Source organism: Biomphalaria glabrata, chromosome 11, assembly GCF_947242115.1.
Source record: "Biomphalaria glabrata chromosome 11, xgBioGlab47.1, whole genome shotgun sequence".
Classification (NCBI taxonomy): domain Eukaryota; kingdom Metazoa; phylum Mollusca; class Gastropoda; family Planorbidae; genus Biomphalaria; species Biomphalaria glabrata.
In genome coordinates, this window is record NC_074721.1 from 10,614,369 (window position 1) to 10,638,489 (window position 24,121).

Sequence of the window (24,121 nt, forward strand, 5' to 3'; positions counted from 1 at the left end):
ATTTGAGTTAGAATATGTTCATAACAAAATTGCTGCAGTAATCTTATACAGGTTTCAAAAGTGAATGAAGAATATAATTAAAACAACAAGAGGGTTCTATTAAGATGCTTTACATTCTACAATGTTCCTCTATTGATATATAATTAGTTTTTGTTTTATCATTGTCTACTAACACATTTACATACAACTTTTATTTAAATCTTGAGACTTATCACATTTAACCCAGTTCTCCAAGCTGGTACTGTAAAATATTTTGTCTTAAACACTTTTCTGTCTCATTAATAAATGAAGGGTCTCGTTTTATTGTTTCTTGGGCAGTTTCATGGATGACCGATTATCAGAATATTACCACATAATCCCTATTTTGCCATTTGACAACATAAATCTTCTTTACTATGCACAGCAGAACTGTTGTTGATTTTAAACCCTTCCTCCCATCAACCTTTCTAATATTGATATCATTACAAATGTACTTTATTTCACTATGCTTTGTTGATGCTCAAGCCCGCTCCCATACCCCTTCATCCTGCGGGAGCTTTAGACTAGGAAGTAAACTATCTTCAACTGTGAAGGAACATCCGAAACATGTAAAACATTTTTACAAACACTGGCATAAGCTCAATTTCCAAAAGCCTGAGGCAGAAACTCATCATCATAGTATGGGTTCCTCCAGGAGGAAGAGATCTGGGCTGCCCCTTAGAGGAATCTAATTCAAGGCCAGACATTATCTTGGACTTGGACCTTTTTTGATACCACCAGTTTACAACTTGCAGATTACAAAAAAGGATCAACCCTTTACTACTATCCAGGGTGAGGCTGATCAATTCTAGCATTAGCTTTAAGCCCAGATAGACACAGTCACTACACCAGGCAATCGTGCAAGAACTATGTCAGCCAGAGTTCAGGGCTTCCCTCAAAGAGCAACCTGCAGAGTTCTGCAATAATCCAATCTAAGTAGGCGAGAAGGAATCCAACACTTCCACAACTTTAATCCATTTTGGAACACCACAAGAGGATGAAATTACTTCAGTTACCTGAGGACACCATGTGGAGGTTAGTGACCAGAAGACACTATGTGGAGGTTGGTTACCAGAGGACACTATATGGAGGTTGGTTAACAGAGGCATCATGTGCAGGTTGGTTATTAGAGGACATCATGTGGAGGTTGGTTAACAGAGGCATCATGTGCAGGTTGGTTACCAGAGGACATTATATGGAGGTTGGTTAACAGAGTCATCATGTGCAGGTTGGTTAACAGAGGACATCATGTGGAGGTTGGTTACCAGAGGACACTATATGGAGGTTGGTTAACAGAGTCATCATGTGCAGGTTGGTTAACAGAGGACATCATGTGGAGGTTGGTTAACAGAGGACATCATGTGCAGGTTGGTTAACAGAGGACATCATGTGGAGGTTACTAGAGGACACCACATGTAGGTTGGCAAGTAATGTCCCCCAGGCAGAAACTCAAACAATCCCTGATTCAATTTTCAGCCATGTATGAAACCACAACAGACTCTACAATGCTATTGTAATCTGTGCAAATCTGGTATCTTGTGACCAAACAGTCTGAAAATGCACCTTAAAATTTCACAGCTGGACGTTCCCTATACAGGACTACACCATGGCTAATTGACAAAGCAGTCTCACATAATAAGTGATAAGACATTCTGTTTGCAACCCTCTGTCTGTCCAATTTGTATATTCATAGGATGTGAGGAGCATATTTCTTTTGTTTTGTTATTAATTTACATGTTCATACTTGTGACTTTAAATGGCCCCTAGACACCCAAGCATCTTGCTGCCCTACAAATTAATATTTAGACCATCACAAATAAACAAAATTCATTTCATTAAATGGCCGAACTGAAGACAAGGTGCTATGCAATTATTGGTTAGCCAAATAATTAAAAACAAGGTATAAAAGAATGCATTAATAAAAGTAAATGTAAATAATTAACATTTCTATAAGTGTTTAAAGTCCATTGTTTAAATACAACTTACCATAAATATTAATGCTGACTTATGCACTTTTTTAGTGGATGAATTTTCAGCCATTTTTCTTCTGCTTTTTACCACTCTTGAGACATTGTCAAATATCTGTAAATAGATGATATTTTTATAATGTTTTTATTTTTTTTTTGTAGATCTACAAATGTAACAATACGTTTTTATGTTAAACTTTAAAAAAAGTAAATATGGATCTAAGTTTTATTTACACTGAAAATATCCTCCAGAGTGTAGGTGATGATCCAAGACCACAAGATCCATTCTATCCAATGAAACTTGGACATTTCCAGTTTGGTTAACAAAAGTAGTGCATAAAGCATCAAAAATAAGATCAGACCAAGCTACAGAATAAACAGAATTACAAAAGTTAATAAAACAAAATAAAGTCAAAATATATTATTACTAAAAAGCTAACATTTTAGCTTAAATGCCGACATGAAGATATGTGACTATTTAGAATACAGGTAAAAGTCAAAGGCTAGATTAGTAATTAAACAGAAAGGTGTCAAAGTATAAACAAAATTTGTGTCAGGGTTCTTTTCAAAAAGTGGGGATAATTTTTTTTTAAATATTATATGGAACAAAATAGTCTCATTTTCAAAAGCCAATTTGACAAGCATAGCTTTAATCTTTTTTACAGTAGAAAGTACAACTATAATGATGATTTTGTTTAATTTTGTAAAGCCTAGTATGGCTTTAAAAGTTTAGATAACCATAAGTTTAAATAGGGAGGAATAAATAGTAGATACAACAATTCTATTGAATTTATTCATTTATGGGCTTTCTTCATTACATAGATGTGTTTATAAAAGAACAAAGAGTCTGCTAAATCTATATTCATAAGTTGAGAGCTACTCAAACCAGAAAAAAATATAATACGCTTGTAACTTAATTTTTTTTGTTATCTTCTATGGCAATTTCAGAATATTGGGGACAAAAATTTACTATCTACTTTATTCAGAAGGAAACTGCCAAGTGAATTTAATCCCCACAAAACAATTCTTTCAATAATTTTTGCAACCTTTTATTTTCTTGAAAAAACTGTTGGCTGTGTGCTGACACTGTATTTTAAACTTAGCCTATTCCAAGAAGTTCCTAGGAGACTTATAATCAACCATGAAATTATGACTTTAATAAGAAATAACATGTTCTTCACATCTTCTCTCTGCTTGTGTGCCTTCTAAGTACTACAAGGAATACAGTTTAATTAAGCTATATAATGCACAATAATTAATAAAGCCAAACTGAGCTCTACGACAAGACTCCAGGCAGAAATGTTTTCAATATATGGTTAGCTTCAATGTGAATGAATTTGTTTAGTCAGGAGAAATAGCCTTGCCAATTTGATATTAGGATTTGAATGGTATCTAAGTGTTTAGGCGAATGTTTTATATTTTCTCATTTTTGTTTAGATATTAAAAAAAAAATATTTTTGTGTCTTAAGAAAAGATAAAAGTTTTGAATGTCAACAGAACATACAAAATCAAACCAGAAAATGATGATGGGAGAAAAAAAATATTTCATCCAAACAGATGTAACTGTGCTCTGTTTACTGAAAGAAAAAAATCACAGTGCAAGAATTATTTTTTAAAGATTTGTATCTCTTGTTTCTTCTTTTCTGGACTATCTCTAAATATAAAATATAAACTTATTTCTTTCTAAGAAAACTATGAAAGTTCTAGATAGACTAAACTTTCACTAAGATTGTTATGCAGCTAATCTTAGTCATTTCATTACAATTAAGAAACGCTATTGCTATTTTATTTCATGCACATCTAATAAGCATTGATGAAATAGACTAAGAACATTTTAAAAACATAACTTCTGTGTCTTAAAAAAAAGGGAAGCCTCTAAAACTTTAAAAAGCCTAAAGTACAATTTACACACATATTGTATCTACACAGAATTCAGATGAAATATCTGATTATGTAACAGCGCTAAAACAAATATTTCAAACAATAGTATAAAAATACTTTGTTAGTCATTCCTAGTCTTCCAGGCTTCAACAGACATTACTGTTTTTAGCAGACAGCTTGTTTTAGACATGTCAGAGGTAGGTTTTGGGGCATTAACCACTAAGCTGTCTATCAAGGTGGCTTGAGTTCAAATCCAACTCAAGTGGAAACTTGTTTGCTGTACATAAAGACAGCACAAAAACTTTCTCAAAAACTTACTTACTTAGACTTAGGTTCTCCCGCGCCATTCGGCGCATTGGGCAGCAAAGAAGTCCCCTTAACTATTATTTTACCTGCTAGCCATAATAATGAAATTTAAGATCATTAGCTAAGTTCTGTTCATTCTAATTTAATTATTGTACAGACAACAACAAGGTCAAACTTACATCACATCTTGTGATTCATTTGTCTCAGTCATCTATGAAAGTTTAAAAAAAATTAATCTGCATGCTTTAGTTAATTACATTGTAAATATTAGTATAGATAAAAAATATTCTGCTTGTAAGGAAATCTACAAATATAAAATAGTAACTAGAAATGTCTTTTGACAACACTAAATAGATAAAGAAAAACAAAGATGCAAGTTTTTAAATTAAGGCAACCAATTAGGAGCTACAAATGAGACAGACTGAAGATCAATGGGACAGTCATGTCAACTTGCAAATAGGTATGAGTTAGAAAGACAAAAATAAAAATTTCTTTAAGAGCTACTTTGTTGTTGAAGATGGAGAATCAGCTCATCGTCTTCTACAATGCTTTACTAACCTGCTTCAAGGCTACAAGTTTCTCACTTTGACCCTGATACCAACATCTTTTACACAGAAATCTACAAGCTGGGTGGTTCAAAATCTCAAGATTCTCCAGATCTATGGCCATTTCTATGCAGCTGGCTTCTCCCCAGCACTTCATTCTCATTGTCAGCAAATCCAGTGTTTTATGCTTATTTTTCTTATAGCTCAGATTGATAATCTCAACTGCCCTTCTGGAATAGTCTCTGGAAGTTAAGACAGATATGTGCTCATTATTTCATTTGTTATTGTATCAGATTGTACATGCATATATATATATAAAATATTTATGTTACGATTAGGATTCAGGTTAACAAAGAAGTAGAGTTATGGTGGTCTTCTAATGAATCAAGATTTTATTTTTGGTGGGCATAAAACAAACATCTGTGGAAAGTAAAACACATTTTAGCATTCAGCTTTAATCTAGATTCTATAATAAAACTATACTAACTAAAAAAAATTGTATCTTTTACACACAACTTGTTGAGGTCAAAAGAGAAAAATAATATTTAAAAAAAATACCACCAGCCCTTAGCTGACACTAAAAAGACTTGGGTAACTATGTTAATTTTGGGCACATAAACATAACTACATATGCTCCGAAAGGCCACGATCAGAGATATTAACTGTGACAAATCTTGCCTAATTTCACCATTTGCATCATGGTTTTGGCACTATGCCTTCTTAAAATTAGCCAACAAATGTAAGTGATATCTATCTATTGCTGAACTACCTTGATAGCTTCCAAATATAATTTAAGATTAAATAAAAGTTTAACAATTTCGAAAACTTTCAGAAGAGATATAAGATTCATAACAAACGAATATTCACATTTGATTAGAGTAACACCATTTGTAAAATCTCTAAATTTAGTGACACTTCAGGACAGAAGAATAAAAATAAAGTAACAATGTTACATAAAACATTGAACCATAAACATCAAATACAAAAACATAACGTAATAAAATACTCAAAAAGATACAAAGATAAAGGCACATTTCTTATTCCATATGCTAACACAAATTGTACAAGTGTTCCTTCTTCCTTAGTGCCATTATAGCATGGAATGGGTTGTCTGAATCATCTAGTAAAACCAATGGCTTAGCAGAAATTAAATCATTAATTAAAATGCATGACTAGATTGGACACATGAATCGCCTAGGAACATATGTAATCTATAGGTAATATAAGTGAATTAAAAATAAAATTAAAAGAAGAAGTAAAGTCAGTTGTCAGTTTTTCAAGTAGAAAGTTTTATAATTGTGGCTAAAGAACTCAGTAAAATTCTGATATCATTGAACACTTTGTAGTCCAAATCTCTACTACTTGTTCTCAGTGTTAATAGGCAGAAAAGTGTAGCTGAATGGCCTAAAGCTGTCAGCTTAGCAGAAAGTGGTGCTGAGTGGGCTAAAGCTGTCAGCTTGACAGAAAGTGTAGCTGAGTGGCCTAAAGCTGTCAGCTTGGCAGAAAGTGTAGCTGAGTGGCCTAAAGCTGTCACCTTGGCAGAAAGTGTTACTGAGTGGCCTAAAGCTGGCTGCTTATATTTAGAATTAAAAGAACTAGAAACTTTTTATTCATCATTTGACGAGCTGATTTGAGTTGATTGTCTATAGGCAGTACAGAAACATTAACTTACATTACCTCACACATATATAAACTTTAGGAATATGGAAGTTGTGTCATACACAAACAATCCTAATACAAATAAGTAAACTACAACATTAAAATGAAACAATCTTACTTCATATTGTTCTGGAGTATTTCCTTATGTCCTGTCTCATCTGTAGCTTTGTACTTCACTTTGAATACATAATAGGCAAACAGAGCAGCACCAATGTGATGCTAGGATTAAAAAAAAGTAAAAGAAAAAAACAGTCATTACAGCAGTTGAAGTGAAAGTTACCTTCTATTGGTAATTACAATAAACATAATTCTTTTGACAAATATTTTGAACTCATAATTGAGAGTAAAAAAAAAAGTTACATTCCCCTTTCTATTGGGCAGATGATGTTAAGGTCATCTGTTTCTGTGCCCATGGTTAAGAAGGGTGTCATGTGGCGAGCACAAAGATCAACCGCCTTTACTTTTCCCACCAAAGATCCAGAAATTTAAAATTCCAGTCTTCACTAGGATTCAAACCTGGGAACCTGGTTCAGAAGCCAAGCGCTTTACAAATCAGCCACAGCGCATCCATAATTGAGAAGCATTCCCTAAAATCGCTTTCCTCCAAATCAATGTTTCTTAAGCTGCAGGGCAAAAAATACTGACAAGCTAATCATTTAATTTCAGCTGATATCAAACTGTACTAGGATTGACAAATAAATATCATTTAAAGAAGACCTGTGCAGATGTGAATTTCTCCAGAGCATTTTATGTGACAAAATTAGATGGGCTAGGATGGCTGAGTGGTTTAGTGCTTGACTTCCAAACATGGTGCCCCGTCTCTCTTCTTGCTGTTTCAATGTCATCTTCACCTTTCCCATGCCATAAGAGATATCTAGATCTAGTTTGTTCAACCGTTGGTTGGGGCAAGACTTAAATTATCACATGATCATTTGGTTGTCTTTCTCCTTATCTATACACTATTGACCAAGTAAGTAAGTATCATTGACCACTGATGAGTGTACTCCTTGTGTTTTTGATGTTGTCTTTCTGACTTTTTACTGGGCTAAATCTAGATATAGATAGACCTAGAATCTAGATCTATATCGTTGATCAGGAAACATGAAAAGGACCAAGAATGGCAAGATAAAGATGCCTGTGTGCAGTGTGTGTGTGCATGCGTATAGCCGCTGAATGAACTCTGTATCATATTAATATTAGTATTAAATTAAAATAATATTATTAAATTAAGTATTAGGCCTATCTATAATTAGGCCTATCTACTAATCTAGTATCTATTATTATCTATGACTATGCCGTCTATCATATTCATAGACATACTGTCACATAGTCATGATGTCAGATGATGATGATAGTCTATGGCTATGGCTATGGGAACTTATGTTGTGTCTGTTCTATTTAGATTTATGTGTATGTTTCTGTGTTGTTATCGTTATATGAGAAAAAGTCCTTGAAATCGCAGCAAATGTCCATAAGGATCAATAAAGTAGTATTAATCTTAGAGTTTACTGAGAGATTTAAAAAAAAATTAAAAAGAAAGTAGATTAGATGTACTTACTACTACTTACCGCTACATTTTCCCAAAGAAGAAAAGATAACTCCAATTTATTGTAAATCAAAGACCAGATGAACACATCTTGGAATGCATTTTTATTTTTGTCAGTGGAGAATTCTAGAATTAAAAAATTAAGCGGACGTTGATTCTATAAAGATCGCCCGGCAGGTTTATGAAATATAACGTAGAACATTACATCATTGAACATTTTTTCTCACTTTTTTTTTAAGAAATGTTTTTTTTTTGTTACATCAATTTATTGAAAGTAATATAGCCTAGTAACAAAATATTTGAAAACACATGGATCTATATATATATATAGGCCTATGTATAGATTAGATATTCATTCATCTAAAGAAAAATCAGTAGCCGGCGACCCTTAGGTACACCATCACAGTGCTACACCCTGGCAAAACCTGCGACGCCGCTGACCCTTGGATAGATCAGCTGGAGGGGAAAACTGCATTTTGGGCGACATCGTTCCGACCATAAATAATGCCCAGACATTCATCTTATTTTCATTGTAGATTCGCTACTAATAGAGGCCATAGATAGACATAGATCTTCTTTCCTTGTAGTCCACACACTACACAGTATAGGCTCTTCTAACATATCGTTTTTTTTTCCATATGATTAGGAAGGTAAACAGAAATACAGAACTTGATATGTACGTTTCAGATGTTCTTTCAGAAATGAATATTGTTACGTTTAGGAGGACATAGGATGACAATGCACAGCGCTCTAAGCCTTGTCAATCGTGATGCCAAGCCTGAAGCTTTGATGGGTCTACCATATAAACGTGATTTCTTGGCTACTATGAAGCGAAAATTTAAAGTTGAATTTTCCTTGGTGGCCTAAAATTTAAATCTGTTTCTTTTGCCACTTTGTTAACTAAGGCACCCGCACAGATGAAAACCCCCACTTTTTCCCTTACATTTGTATCAGGTACTTGTTGCTGAAATAAAGAATAATGTTCTAGCTTTCACTGGGATTGAAACACTAGACTTTCAATAGCTTGCCTATTTGGGCTTCACTAGATATATACAAAAGAAAGAAATATTACTGGCAGCTTCTGTATCAGTAACATGCATAAACATAGCTAGTCTTTTTGCATCACAGTATTGTCCAATTCGTTCTAGAAGCTTTACATTCAGATCTTTTGAAGTATTGCTTGATGTATTCTGAAAGTATCAAAACATTAATTTATATTTCAGCAAAATTCCGATAGTGATACTAAATTGAGCCTTTTCTACAATGTTTTATTATATAGATATGGAATAGGTTGCCTGAAACTCTTATGAACAACTAACCACAATTTGAGTCTTCTTTTAATAAAACAGTCATGATAATCATGTATTTCCTAATTGTAAAATATAAAAATAATTAATTTTCAATTTGTGATTAAAATTTTGGCTTAAGATAAATAGGGCCCACTACAAAGTAAAGATGATAAAAGTATTTTTTATGTTAAGACAGAAACCTCTCTATTATAAAGCTCTCCTATTTGGTGCTCGCTAAAAGCTTTCTTAAAGTCAGTCCTGCTCTGGATGATGTCATCAATAAACTTAACCTGGTTGTACTTTACAGCTTCAACCCCAAGCCATAGGTATTTCTGAAGGAATGGATAAAGTAATTATTATGTGTGAGTTGTGTAGTTTCTTAGCTGATACTATCAACTGTAGGCAAAATTATCTCTGAAATAAGCCTAAACAAAAGAATTACTTTCTCTTTAAACATTATTTAGTTATGCTATGTTACTCATAAACATAAATTTTTAAGTTATTTTCTATTTTCAAGCTAAATATATTACAATTCTGTAATAAACCCACATACAATATATTTATATATATATATATATATATATATATATATATATATATATATATATATATATATATATATATATATATATATATATATATATATATATATATATCTGTGTGTGTGTGTGTGTGTGTGTGTGTGTGTGTGTGTGCGTGCGTGCGTGCGTGCGTGCGTGCGTGCGTGCGTGCGTGCGTGCGTGCGTGCGTGTGTGTGTGTGTGTGTGTGTGTGTGTGTGTGTGTGTGTGTGTGTGTGTGTGTGTGTGTGTGTGTGTGTGTGTGTGTGCGTGCATGTGCCTGTGCATGTGAATAACCAAATAATGAAAGTGAGCATACATCTATCTTATAATTGTTTTATAAACTTTTGTACTTTGAGTTGTACTAAATTTGATGTCAGATTTGTACAAGATTGTACAGCATTCATTTTAACAATGAGAGCTAGCTAAAATTGTCTTTAACTTTTCAATTACCCCTAAGCTGTATATATATATTCTGAGACAAATAATAAGAAGCCATATATTAATAGTTTTAAACTTTATATGAATAAGCTGTGCACTTGATCATTTTTAATTAAATATACATGGAAATATTAAAATATTACTTGGTATCTCTCACTAATTCTATTAATTTGCATCCAATAAATATTATTGAAACCCCAAAAAGTAAATAAAACCAATCAAAACCATATTTTATTTTTACTTACATCAGTTTTGTGTATTCCCTTTCATTAACATTTTTCTAAACTTCAAAGCTATGTGTAGTAACCTAATGAAACACAACAAGAACATATATACACAACACTATGTTACCTTGAAAAACATCTCTTGCCACATCTTCTTATTGTCTCGGACAATGGGAAATTGATCAGAGGCAAACGATAGAGAAAGTAACCTGTGAAGATCTTGCTTTTTATCCGAAGTGCTTGATGCTTGAAAGATGATGAGGAGGAAATATAAAGTCTCTAACATATTTATTTTACTTAGTGTCCAGATGAGCTTGAGTTAAAGTATATTTTATTAACTTTATTTTTAATTATGTAAAGTAAACAAAAGGGAATTTAGGTAGAATATTGATGGCTGTGGAATTTTGCTTTATTTAGAAATACTGTTACATATCTTTAAAGAAATACTCTTCATTCTAACAAGTCATTTCTTCTTCAACAAAATACTTTCTGATAGTCTTAACCTTCACTATAAGACCTTTATTCATGTTATTTACTTATTTTTGTTCTAGTTCAAAAATATAACAAATTAAATTAAATTAAAAGATATATCAAGTATTTTTCTACCTGTTGTAAGGGCTTCCAAAATAACTTGATCAATTCTGCTGGATGATGATAATTTTAAAACACATCTTCTGTTTTCATTCTTTGAATATTTGTTGGAACTGTACATTTTTAAAAAACAAAAAAAAGAATTAAAGTAATAATTATAATAAATGTATATGTAAACTTCTTGACATGAATTGATGTGGCAATTCAAATTTACAAATGATTACTAATATGGGGTGATGTTAATTGTTTCAATCAAAATTTACATTAAAAAAAAAAGAAATTTGTATATGGAGCGTGTTCAAGGGATAAAATAAACATTGCTCCTTTAAGAAAATTAAAAAAACTAAGCGTTTACATCGAATAAATTTAAAATACTAAAGATGTTGTACAAAAATTATCTGATTCCAAAACTAAAATGAACCCCTGTATAGACCTTTTGTGGGCAAGGAAAACTTGAAAGGAATAATAATAAGGCTTGTCTTTGAGTCCAAAATTTAAAGATGGAAAACAAAAATGATAGATTTTCACAATTCTTCAGACATATTATGTCTTTGTTATTGAATAGGCCCTATGAAATATTGTAACCTGCTGGAAATTTTCAACAGAGTATATTAGGTAAACAAGATATAAATTTATGTATATCACCTAAAAGTTTAAAGTTGGCCTGTAGCTCATAAACTTCTTTAATATCAATTGTGCAATTTTACATTAATTCTTCAAAATATATATAAACTGATCAAAAGAGAAACCATTTTATGTGATAATTTTCTAGCCTAATTCTTATTGCATATTTTCTATTGCATATTTTCTGGCACTTTGGATATGTATAATGAAATAGATGCATATCTAAGCAAGTAGGCCTACTTTTTTGAAAGTATTTTCTGAGAAGAAACAAAAAACTCTAATATATATAATTTACTAAAATGAAATAACTAACATGCTAGGCCTATATATAAAAATAAAGCCCAGATTATTTGACCTATACTCATTATCACAAATATCACATTTTCCTGTTTCTGTGGCTTCTTTCTGTTCTGCTTCTGATTCTTCACAACTTGTTGAAGATATGATTTGATTTGTTTTTCTTAGATGAATTCGATATTTTTCTCCAAATTTCTATAAAAAATTGTAATGTATCTCAAATTTTACAATTTGTTTACATATGAATGACAAATTATATTAACTGCACTTTTCTTAATTTCTAAAAATGGAAAACCTTTTAAAAAGAGTATTATGAAAGAAAAAAAAACATTTTCAGCTACCAAAGTTTTTATTATATTCAGATAAAAATTATTTTTTTTCAATAAAGCAATTAACATTAAAAAATATATATTTTGCTTAATACAATCATGCTCAATATAATCCTAAAATATATTGAAATATCTAAATCTTTATTGAGACATTGATTAGAATAGTAAAAATTTGCACTTATTTCATATTGTCTAGTCAATTTTTTTTTTACCAGCTGCATATCCTTTAAAGTTTTAAGTATAAACTATAAAGTCTTGTACCATGGCTGATGCGTGTTGCCTATTTCTACAGAACCTTGATCAAAGTGCTAGAGGGTACTGTGCAGGCATATTTAGATGGGAGAACTTCAAATACACTTCCTCACATGATCAAGATAAATTACTAAGGCAACACTGTAAGAGAGTACTAACTTTAAAGATGCAATAGGACAGAGTCTAAAAATGATATAGTCACCTCAAGAGTCAAATACAAACTGTTAATGTTAAACAGGCTACTAAACTACAATTTATGAAGTCACTATAAATGTCATTTTAGGTAAGGTGCTTTGCTAAGCTAAATTAAAGTAAATAACAAGGTTACAAAGACACTTTGTGTGGAAACACAAACTTAAAATCGGCCCCCGAAGTGAATCACCTAGTCAGGTAAAAGGCAGGTTTTTAAATATTTTCAGAAAGAACATCAGAATGAAATTCTATTAACGACAAGTGACTGAGAAGAATGGAGAAAGAAGGTTGACAGATCTTGTGTGGTGCCCCAGCGGTCCAGCAGACCAAAGGATAGATGAAAGTGAATATGAAGTTAGATGTGAACCTGGCCTGACTAATGAATATCTAATTGATCTACTTGTTTTGTAAAGTATTCAAGTCCTCAAGAAAAAAAACATTTCCATAAAAAATAAAACAAATTTCCTTTAGTAAAGTGTTCCATAGTTTAGATACGGTACTGCAGTTCACGTGATAATATGAAAAACTACTTATCAATTGTTGTTTTAAATTATGTTTAACTTATATGCATACTAAATAGGTTTTTTCTCTTTTAAAGCAAACATTTTTTTTGCTAATGTAGTAGGCTAGTTAGCATGACAGAACTCACCTAACTTAGCAAAACAAATGTAAAAAAAAAAAACATGGGTGGGGGCGCAAAACATCTAAAACTATTTAAATAAATGTGTTGAAAATATGGTAAATGGCTATCTCCCCTACTAAAGAGCCTCCTGTGTTTGTTACTATTTATTAATAGTGAATAGTTGTAAAAGTGGTTTATTTTTATGAAAAACTGCTAGCATTAATGATTTAAAAAATTAGATTTTTTGCTGTCTGAAAAGACAAAAGTAGCCGTTGCATCTGAACTTCGAAACGTCTAAAATATTATGATGTTGGATTTTCACTATCTTTTCTAGTTTACGAAATCTAAAGCGGACGGACAGACAGACATTCCACACAAAACTAATGGCAACTTTTCTCCTTTCAGGGTCGCTAAAAAAGTAAAGTACCCCTTTCAGACCTTGCAAACTATAGTGTAGTAAGGTAAGGGTCATATGTTAATAAAGCCAAAAGTTAACGAGGGTTGTCATGTGGCTAGCACAAAAACCAACCGCCTTTATTTTCCCTAAATAAAGTCAGGTAACCGAAGGTGTCCTAAAATCCTGTTTACCAAGATTTGAACTCAGGACCTTCTGGTTTGGAAGCCAAGCACTTTACCACTCAACCACCACAACTCTTTAGCTAATTAAGTAAATAAAACAAAACATTGTTTCATATAGAAGTAATAGCAGAGTTCTTTGACACATTACAAAAGTGATTTTTACCAATATGTTAATGACTGGAGTGTTGTTATGTTGTTGTTCCAGTTGTGCATGAATTGAAGATATGCTGGCACTGTTCAGGACTATAACACATTCCAATATATCTAAGAAGAAAACAAAAAGTCTTGTGATTGTAGAGTTTAAACTAAACATAATTTTAAAATACAGAAAACTTGAATATAATGATATTCAAAAAAACAAATTGTTGACTGTTCAGTATTTTGATGGGTACTACATCAGGGCTAGCTTTAGTCATAGGAAAACTAGGCAGTCGCTTAAGGCCTGACACAGGAATCAACATTTAAAAAAAAACATATACCAAACTTGGATTAATTTTTAAACATACTGGTAGTAGAGATCTATGTCTCTCTGTCAACTAAACTAACTACTTTTACTTAAGATTTATACACTTGATAGAGTACATATGCTAGAAGACCCTAGTTGCTTTCTGTTAGTGAAAATGTCGAAACTTTATTTCACGCCTGGTTTGTTGAAGATTTAGGACATCTGCTCGAATATGTTTAAGAAGCTTATGGAACCTTAGTCAAATGTAATGGAAAATGCTGTGTATGAATTTCTGTTCATTATTGGCTTAGATTTATTAGATACTGGTAGGTTTTGAAGAAACTGAATAATTATATTATTTCCATATTTATTATTTGTTTTAATTCCAATGGGGGCCGCCAAGGTCATTTCGTCTAGGCCCTCACTACATTTATGTCTCCTAAAAATTACATTTTGAACACTGTTATTTTACCGATACCCATTTTCGGATCAAGTTGATACTTTACACATTTATCGTACTTAACAAAACATGAATCAATAAAAATTAATTAATTAGTCAATCAATTATGATAATTAAAATGTTTGATATAAAAAAAGGGGAATAACTTCATTATTGAGAGATATAGTTGTAAATTTGGAGCTCTTCTTCTTAGATGTTTTTTGTTTTAAAAGGTTTTTTTTTTATTTTTTGCTTGTTATCTTTATTTTCTCTTTTATAATTACCCCAGTCAATGCTGGTATCTCATCTAGTACATTTTTAGGAGCTTGTTTAGAAATGGGGGCTTAGTTAATACAATGATCAGTGATTTATGGACAAATAAAGATGTGGATATATAATCTACTGAAATGATACAGCAAATTGAGGATTATAAAATCCAATCATACCTTTTTCTAAACCTGGTCTCAATGCTGAAGAATTGTCTGTGTTTTCTGAGAAAATGTAGTATCTGATATTTGGACTAAGTTTTCTCTTTGATCCATCTGGCTTCTCGTACACAATGTTATGGCATGTTCTTGTTTTGGTTGTTGTTCTTGTATGGCTTATCTATGTAGAAAATTTAGCAAAACAAAATTAGTGATTGCAAAGACTGAGCATTCATATAAAACTTTTATTATCTACAGCAATTATTTTTTGTTAATTGTAGTCTAAATATAGTACTAAGCCAGTGCTAAACCATTTTTTAAAGCTCTCCACCCACAACATTACTAACATTATTTGAAATTAGTTAGACAAAACAAGCAAATATTAAAAAATCTTTTTTTTTTAAAATAAAAACAAAGTTTATCTAAAGGGAAAGAACTCCTTCCTTAAAACTATATCTATCAGTAATCTACAAGTTATTTCCCACATTAGATTTCAATACAATAATTAATTACCAATATTTAATTGACTAGTTTAGTAATTTGTGTACTGTTTCATGTTTTGTTAGGTACAATAGATAATTGTTTAAAGTATCAACCTGAGAATGTATGAGGGAGAAATAGCGTTAACAATTAATTAAGGGGACTAAACTCAACAAATCTAGACATATGTATAAATACTAAAGTATTAATTTCCCTTGTTGCTTTTCAACAAAATAACGAATTACCAGTAATTAATTGACTAATTCGTTACTTGTTATTTGATTCATTCATGTCTTGTCAGTGTCAATGAATAATTTTGTTTTCTCTTGATCCGAGTAGGGTTGTGGGAGAAATAACTTTTTACCAGAAGGACAGAGTTGATATAAGCTTTGTAACAAGACAAAATTTCTGTCCTTGTAAGTTACACGGTGAATCCACAATGTGCTTCACTCTTTATTTGTTACGGTAAGAGGTGACATTGAAAATGAAAAAAAAAATCAAACCCAAAAAAGTTTCCATCAGCGTTTCTCAAACTATGGGGCTTTCTGACAAAGAGTTACTTGCAGTGGCCACATGACACCCTCATTTACCGTCGGCTTACGATGAGCATAGTCTGGGAATTTTAAGCAAATTCAATGTTTCTAACAAGATGTAACTCATAAAGTGTAAAAAATATTTTCCTTACTTTGGTAATGCTGAAAGTATTTTGAAGTTCCACCTCTTTAAACAAATCCGTTTGAATATACGGCCAAGTCGTAAGACCAAACACAATGGGGTCTTTACATCTGGAGACAAGCTGATGATCTCGGATTGCGTCGCCAATGTAACGGAAAAATTCTGTGTCTTCTCCTTCAGCTATGAGCCATGCTTCTAGGTAGTTCAAAAAGTTTGGTCAAAATTATATATATATATTTGCTTATAATTGCTTAATTTCTTTTTTATATTGATAAAATTGATTCATATCTTGTCTATGAATAATTGAAGCTTTCTTCCAGCGCCTTAAAGCCGCAAGAATGAAACTTTCAAAGGTGTCACATTATATTAATAGCAGGGAATGCAATTAGACGAGACCACACAGAACATATTTAAATAGAGAGATGCGCTATAGGCAAATATTATATAAGTGAACAGTTTCTATAATAATTTAGTCGATGTCCAATATCAATGTGGCAAGTAAATGATACAGATTTTTTGTTAGTTTTTTTACTGCCTACATAGTGATTGACTATATTTTAAAGAGTATAAAACTCTATTTAAAAGTGAAAGTAACCGACACAATGGTTTTTGTTTGTTTAACAAATTTGGGAACTTCCCAAAGAAATGAAGATTATTCCGTTCTAGTTCAGACCTCCAGAAGAGCTTGGGACCATCGAATGACAGCCTGAAATGCATATCACACGATCATGCAGTCAAGGGCCTTTATAGATAATGTGTTAGAGCAGCCGAAATCTTTCCTTTATCTTTAGGAACAAAAAAAAATGTCACCTGCTTTCGTTGAGTCGAGATGGCTGCCTGGAAGCATAACAGACAATAACAGTGTTTTGTGCTTCAAATTGTAGTCACTGTGGACCCGGATCTAACCGTATCCGCTACCCTCTCCTGCCGTCCTGCAATTTAGTCTGTAAGAATGTCTGAAACCTAATTCAAGGCTGCCTCTTTTTCTTTTTTCTAGGTACTCGAGGATCTCATGGTGTGTTGTATTTTTATTATTTTTTTTTTGGCAATGGTCAGAAGGTCGTATGGGGACCGAATCACTAATTTGATTATGTTTAGAATTTCTTAGTTTGTGATGCAAGTCTTTGTATGTTACATAGAAACCTTCTATACCATCTCAATTGACTATGACTTTATCAATATATTTTCCAAAAAAACGCTCTGAGGTTATAAAACAAAGTGTGTAAAATGTATTTCATGTATCAGCCAGAGATAGAGAATAGATTAATTGTTATATGGGAGTGTGTGTAAAGTTTTAAACCGCTAATGTTTTCGGTAATGCTATATTTATTTCAAGTTTTATTCTTGGTTTAGATAGAATTACAAGATGTAAAACTAAAGCTGTACCTGTGTTTGCGATGAATGTTATCAGTTCTCTACACCACATTCGAATGGATTTTTTGTTTGCTTTCAGCTCGCCATGGTCCTTTTTATCTTCACTTTTTGAGCTTTGACCCGTAGTGTCAGTTGCGTTTATGCCCTGGTCATTTGGGCTTTTTAAATTACAGAGTAACCAGATAACGAGCTGAAACGAAAAGATATTGACATATTACCCCTTGTTAAATCTTTCATTGACGGCTTAATTAACACATTTAAAATAGGGGGGGGGGTAAAAAGAATAATTAACATTAAAAAAAAGGCAATAATTTATTTAAATTATGTTGAAATAGAGAACGTAATATCATTTGCAAAGCTCTCAGCCACCTGGATGGCAAAAATGGTCACTATATTAGGCCTATATCATTTGCAGTTCATTTATAGTCATACTGCTACAGGTAACAATTGCTAGTTGTTGTTTTTTTTAACATTTCACTTTTTTTTTTTAGAGTGACAGGTTCTTATTCCTGGTTCAAGGGGTTACTTAAAATTGTAAATGACTTCAACCCTTTTAAAGTAAATAGTTTATCAACACTTCCATACATTATGTAAGCCTACACTTGAGACACCCAAAGTAGTTAGTGTTATCCGTCAAAGATGGGAGTCTCCAATAGAATCACCTTACCCCCAACACTGTTATTGTTTGCTTAGCACAGCAGCAAATTATATTCAGCAAAATACATTTTGTAACTAAATTATTTACTGGGATCAAAGGTGCACTTAAAATACTATGACTTTGACCACAGCAGATCGATAATTTGCAAACATTAGGCCTACAACTAAATAAACTCCGGAAAAAACTCCAACCATCCAGGAAAATAAAAAATTTAATATCCACGAACAGACTCAATGAGAACACTGCCACACGTGTTCTATTTCACTACCAGAAAACAATTGACTACCAATTTCTCTCTCTTTCTCTCTCTCTCTCTCTCTTTCTCTTCTCTCTCTTCTCTCTCTCTCTCTCTCTCTCTCTCTCTCTCTTATGCAAGGATAAACTAACACATTCAAACCCACCACGTGTGTTCTGTTCACATTCATACCTTGGGATATAAACAAAGGGATAGGCTTTATAACTCTTTCATACCAAAATAGCAACAAAGAAATAACACATTCACTCTATTTAGATTTGCCTGAAATAAATAACAAAACATAAGTATTGGTTAAACTTAGTAACAATAATAAGATTCACAAGTGGATGGTAGCTGTGCGTGCGATAATCTCCCCATGCCCATACCATTGGCACACCTTCTACACGTGTCTACTCCGAACTATAGACCCATACACATGCACATCTCTGGTGCGTCCACCTACACCTTCCTGCTTTCATAAAGACAAAACTTGGTGTTCACGTTATATCTTATAGTAACATAGTAAAGTATAGCTACCCATTTCAGACTCATGGGGTATACTCATCTGTTTCACTATCTCGTGACCAGTAGGCCTACAACGACCTAATAGGCCTAGCGTTTACTCCCCCAAAGTATGTCTGTGGCCCTTGTAGAGTTGTGTGGACTCATGGGCGTACTAAGGTTCCCGAAATACTAAAGGTCCCTAGGATTTGAACTAGAGACCCCTCGGCCATGCGTAGCCTATTACCATTCAGACACGACGCCTCTGGCCCAATGATAACTTTAGAGAAATGAATTCAATTCTACTAAAGGCCTACCTTTGGTTTCGCTCCCGATTCATTGTTCGGTATTTGAAAATTTCGAGACAAAGAATCAATAGTGACAGCTCTACGTGGACTTGCACCGTCCGCACGTGTTCCAGGGTGTGTATCTTGCTGGGAAACAGGCAAATTTGGAAACTAGTTACAGCGTCATTTCTATCTTTAATAGAGCTCTAATACAATAGTACGTACAAAATGGGTTGATCACTAATAATAGAAGGTAACCCTAAGGTCTGTCTTCGAATGCTTACTTTGTCTTTCTTTGATCTTTTTCTCTTGTCCCCCTCACGGCGATGTTCTGTAGCTCCATCATTGTGTAGACAATAAAACTGACAATAGTAGAGTTTTACACAAACATTATATATATATATATATATATATATATATATATATATATATGTATATAAGCACTGTTAGGCTACGAAGTATTAGTTTAAATATAGACTGTAACAATGAATAAGTAGTTTAAAATTTCAATAAAACTAGATTTTTACCTTTGATTCTCAAGATAGGGAGAGAGGAGACATAAGAGACGTAAAGAATATTAAGAAATGGAAAAAAGAAAAAGAGAAAAGAGAAAGAAAGAAGTGAAAGAGAGAAGACAGTTTTTGTAGCTAGAAGAAGACAGAGAATTTTCCGATTAATTCTATATACTTCTGAAAGTTATGTGGCTCAAAAAGCCAATTGAAATACCTTCAATGGTTAGAGTTAGAGGTTTGTAAATAATGCACATTTAGTTTTGGAGAAAAGACAAGCCAGCTACCTGTCTACCTTGAATCTTACCATCCAACATACGTGCTATTAATCGCTGCTCACTTACTCACTTCCAAAAAACTTAGTTCTTCCCGTTCCCTTACTTTCATACTATTCACAAGTCGGCAAGCTCTCTCCAAAGTGATGAAAAATTATCACTATGTTCGATGTTTCAGTAGCTATCGCTGCCTTAGTTTATTAAACTATTGGGGCTCCGCACATGATCTGTCGACCGTCTTACTTCATTCCTCTCTGTCTTGTGCATTGCATAGAATCTCTTTTGATGTTATCTTCCTATCTTATCTATCTATGTTATCTAGCTTTATCAGTCTGCCTCTTCTTCTTTTCCTGTTTCTGTTCCATGAAGGAAGGTCTATGCGAGCCCCGAGGACGTTGTGATATGGTCATAAAACTTAAGATTTCATTTTTTTTTACAGTGGTAAGCTGTATTGCGTGTACGCAATGTCTTTCTTGATATTTCTATTCTTTGTGAGCATCAACTTGTGCTGCGTGGCCTACGGAGTTCCCATCATTCTAGGGCTTGTTGTCATGAATCTAGTCATGAATCTAGTTCCTTAGTTTCTTGTATTCCTCCTGTTGAGTCAATGTTCTGTGCTGATACCTGTATTGTGCCGCTGTTTATTAGTTAAAGGTTAAATAAAAAGATTTTCTTAATCAGACTTGATTTGTTTGTATTCACTAGATCTTGGCTTTATTTTATGTTCATGATAAGTTGGTCTTGGGTAATGTTTAAGCCAGGTTTTTTGTCCATGCTTGGGCCAGACCTAGGCTAGTGTAAAGCTACATCCCGCTTGTGCGGTTGGCTGCAGCTATATGTTCCTGGGCCGTACTTAAGTGTGTGTGACCTGTGTTATTTCTTCCAATAGTAGGCTGTACAGTTTAGAACTTGATATTGTAACGTAACGCAATGTACCACAATACTTATCAGTCTTCTTTGCACGTTATAGATCGTTATTAAATGTTCATTAGTTAAACGTGCTTTGATTTATTTCAAGTTAAAAGTTATTTTATTCTCAGATTTACGTTGTTTTGTAGTCATGTATTACTGCCTTTGCCTGCCGAGGTGGGGAACCCGGTTAATTTGAGTCATTCCCTAAAACTGTAAAACCCACCGTATTTTTACGTGTATAAATATATACTTTACAGTATTTTAACATAAAAAATTAAATATTAGATACTCTAAAATAGTTTTAACGAGTTAATTAGTTAGACTAAAGAAATTGCGACCAGTGAGTTTACGCGTGTTGTATAAGATTCCTCTACTTACTTGACTGATTTGAGTGGTTTGGTCAGATACAAAGTAAAACTGACCATATTTGATGTCTTTTTCATTGAGGTTTTTGATAACTTTTGGAGTCTTGGGTCGCTGGTCCATTTCTGACTTGTTATGTATAATGCTGTATCAATAAGTTAGCTTGTATCTGTTTCTCCTAAAGAAAACCAATTTGAAAGCGTCAATGCATTATTATAAATGGCGATATCCACAATGTATTCTTTAATAGACCTATTCTTGACCTTCACATATCCCTTAGTCTGATTAAGCGTTGTGGAACCACACATGATCTGTCAACATCTTTCTACATTCCTCTATGTCTTTTGCCTTGTATAGAATCTCTTTCAATGACATTCATTCTTTCATGTTGTCTCCCCATCGCTTTCTCTGCCTGCTTTTACTTCTTTTTCGAGGTACTGTTCCTTGCAGGAAGGTCCTTACGAACCCTGAGGACCTTGTGGTATGGCCATAAAGTTTTAAAGTTCTAGTTTTCGTTGTTTAATAGTGTTTATCAGGTCATCTTGGGGCCCATTGCCGTTGTGATCCTGTTTGCGATCTCTTCGTTTGTGATGCGGTCTTTGTAATTGATACCTGAGATATTTCTAAAGCATCTCAACTCTTTGATCATCCTCTCTAGCTCTACATCATCCTCTCTAGCTCTACATATAAGAATGAGACCAGGACCAAGGAGATCATCTGTCTGATTGTATTTAATTCTGTCTTTCTAGATTGTTTTGAGTTTTGCAAGTATGATGTGGACTGCAATCCTAGCCAGTAGAAAAAAAATTAATAGAAAAATATACTTACACGTTACATGGAGGATCGAAATTGAAACGTTGGCCTAATTGGCTAATTATGTATTTATACAAGAGACAATAATATTCATGGACTAATATTTCCATTGTATTTAAGCTACAAATTTAGAATTACAAAATTAAGCCTATTATATTTTTGTAGCTTAGAAGCATATGAATGCCTCAGACATAGAACCTTACTAGATATATCGACAAACGGCTAACTTAGCATTTACCTGTCATATGTATGATAAGGATTTAGAGCATGTATCCGGTGAACAACGTTCGCAAGTCAACACTCATATATTGGCCTAAGTTTCTGTCGTCTACAGCATATAATCTGTTACAAAGGTCTTAAACTATAATGATTAAATCTTAGCACTCTAATCCTTAGATCTTAGATCAATTTATAATCTTTAGATCTTAGACCAAACTATATGCATTAGCTGAAATAAATGAGCAATACGTCATTATACAATAGAACACAAAAAAGTGTCGTAAAAAAAAGACATAATTTCGAAAATATTGCACTGCGATAATACATTTATTTCGTTAAAACGTAGGCCTAAGTGGAGCCTTCACTACTTTCTAGTAGGCCTAAGTGGAGAGTTCACTACTTTCTAGTAGGCCTAAGTGGAGCCTTCACTACTTTCTAGTAGGCCTAAAACTGAAAAGACAAACGTTCGCATTTGTTTTCAAATTTGAATAGAGACCTTCATTACAACAAAATGTATTTAAAAAAGAGCTCAGGCATTGTTTGATTTTCTGGGAAATCTTATCTCCTGATAGCCTTAGAGCATTGAACGACAGCCGCAGGTTCGAACGTGTTTTTTAGGTTAACTGTTTAGTAACAACCGAAGAATGTATTCATTCAACACGTACACATCTTCATGCCCGGGCCGTGGCTTTTGTTGTTCGGGGGAAAAAAACATGACTAGAATTATACAGCTTATTAAAGCACTTTGTGTTTCAAATAAAACGTGCTGTACTCTGACTAGCGGTTTTTCGAGCCGGATGTCTTCGGTTTCGAATCCTAGTGAAGACTGGGATTGTTTTTACTTCGGGATCTTTGGGCACTTCTGAGTCCACCCAGCTCTAATACCTGACATACGTTGGGGAAAAGTAAAAGCGCTAGGTCGTTGTGCCGGCCACATGACACCCTGGTTAACCGTCGATCACAGAAACAGATGACCTTTACATCAAAAAGTTCAGATTTTTTCTAGTTTCGATGCTACAAAAGACCTATTTACACTTAAACGTTTTGTAAATTCCATTTCTGTAATGTTTACATGGTCAATAGATTACAAACATATATAAGCCACTCAGTAAATTTTAAAATACCTTATATAAAATTGTGTTTTCAAAATCAATCCCGACTTTATGTTTCAACAATGTAGTAACATAAACATCCGAACATTATAAAAACTGCCAGAGTGGAGCAGCTAGGGTGAGAGGAAGGTGGGGGGGGGTCCAAATTTGAATGTCCCCCCAGACACCCACATGAGAGGCCAATACGAGTGTCCGAATTGTTTTTTATTACTTAAAACCTTTACCTATCCCTTAGTCTGTTGGACCGTTGGGGCACCACGCAAGATTCGTCGACCGTCCTTCTCCATTCCTCTCTGTCCTTAGTCTTAGTTTATATTACCCCACTGCCATGTACTTTTCCTATTCACGTGGAGTAAAAAAACGGATGAAGTTGCAAAAACACTTATGCCCGGAAATAATAATAATAATATTATTTATAAAGCGCTGTTAGCAAACAAAATGTAGGCTCAAGGCGCTGTGATAACATTACAAACACAAAC

At 33.3% G+C, this 24,121-nt stretch overlaps 1 protein-coding gene across 5 annotated transcripts in view; it reads right to left on the reverse strand.

The window, feature by feature from the left end:
• LOC106052687 (transient receptor potential cation channel subfamily M member 8-like) overlaps window positions 1-23,020 on the reverse strand; it is a 46,502-nt gene extending 23,482 nt beyond the window's left edge. For 3 of the 5 annotated variants that reach the window (XR_008773565.1, XR_008773563.1, XM_056003628.1), the window contains exons 1-20: window positions 22,550-23,020; window positions 21,514-21,676; window positions 19,724-19,801; window positions 19,470-19,586; window positions 17,771-17,948; window positions 16,395-16,579; window positions 15,251-15,410; window positions 14,084-14,184; window positions 12,005-12,141; window positions 11,041-11,138; window positions 10,562-10,680; window positions 9,412-9,543; window positions 8,995-9,112; window positions 7,945-8,048; window positions 6,495-6,595; window positions 4,731-4,959; window positions 4,352-4,383; window positions 3,490-3,562; window positions 2,220-2,351; window positions 2,005-2,100 (exon numbers count right to left, since the gene is read on the reverse strand). Coding sequence is in view for 1 of the 5 variants with exons in the window: in XM_056003628.1 (XP_055859603.1) it covers window positions 2,005-2,100; window positions 2,220-2,351; window positions 3,490-3,562; window positions 4,352-4,383; window positions 4,731-4,959; window positions 6,495-6,595; window positions 7,945-8,048; window positions 8,995-9,112; window positions 9,412-9,543; window positions 10,562-10,680; window positions 11,041-11,138; window positions 12,005-12,141; window positions 14,084-14,184; window positions 15,251-15,410; window positions 16,395-16,579; window positions 17,771-17,948; window positions 19,470-19,586; window positions 19,724-19,801; window positions 21,514-21,621 (2,298 nt within the window). In the remaining 4 variants the exon portion in view is untranslated. Of the gene's footprint in view, window positions 1-2,004; window positions 2,101-2,219; window positions 2,352-3,489; window positions 3,563-4,351; window positions 4,384-4,730; window positions 4,960-6,494; window positions 6,596-7,944; window positions 8,049-8,994; window positions 9,113-9,411; window positions 9,544-10,561; window positions 10,681-11,040; window positions 11,139-12,004; window positions 12,142-14,083; window positions 14,185-15,250; window positions 15,411-16,394; window positions 16,580-17,770; window positions 17,949-19,469; window positions 19,587-19,723; window positions 19,802-21,513; window positions 21,721-22,549 lie in introns of those variants that run through there. The other 2 variants (XR_008773566.1, XR_008773564.1) reach the window with 2 other exon arrangements.
• Window positions 23,021-24,121: the final 1,101 nt, after the last annotated feature.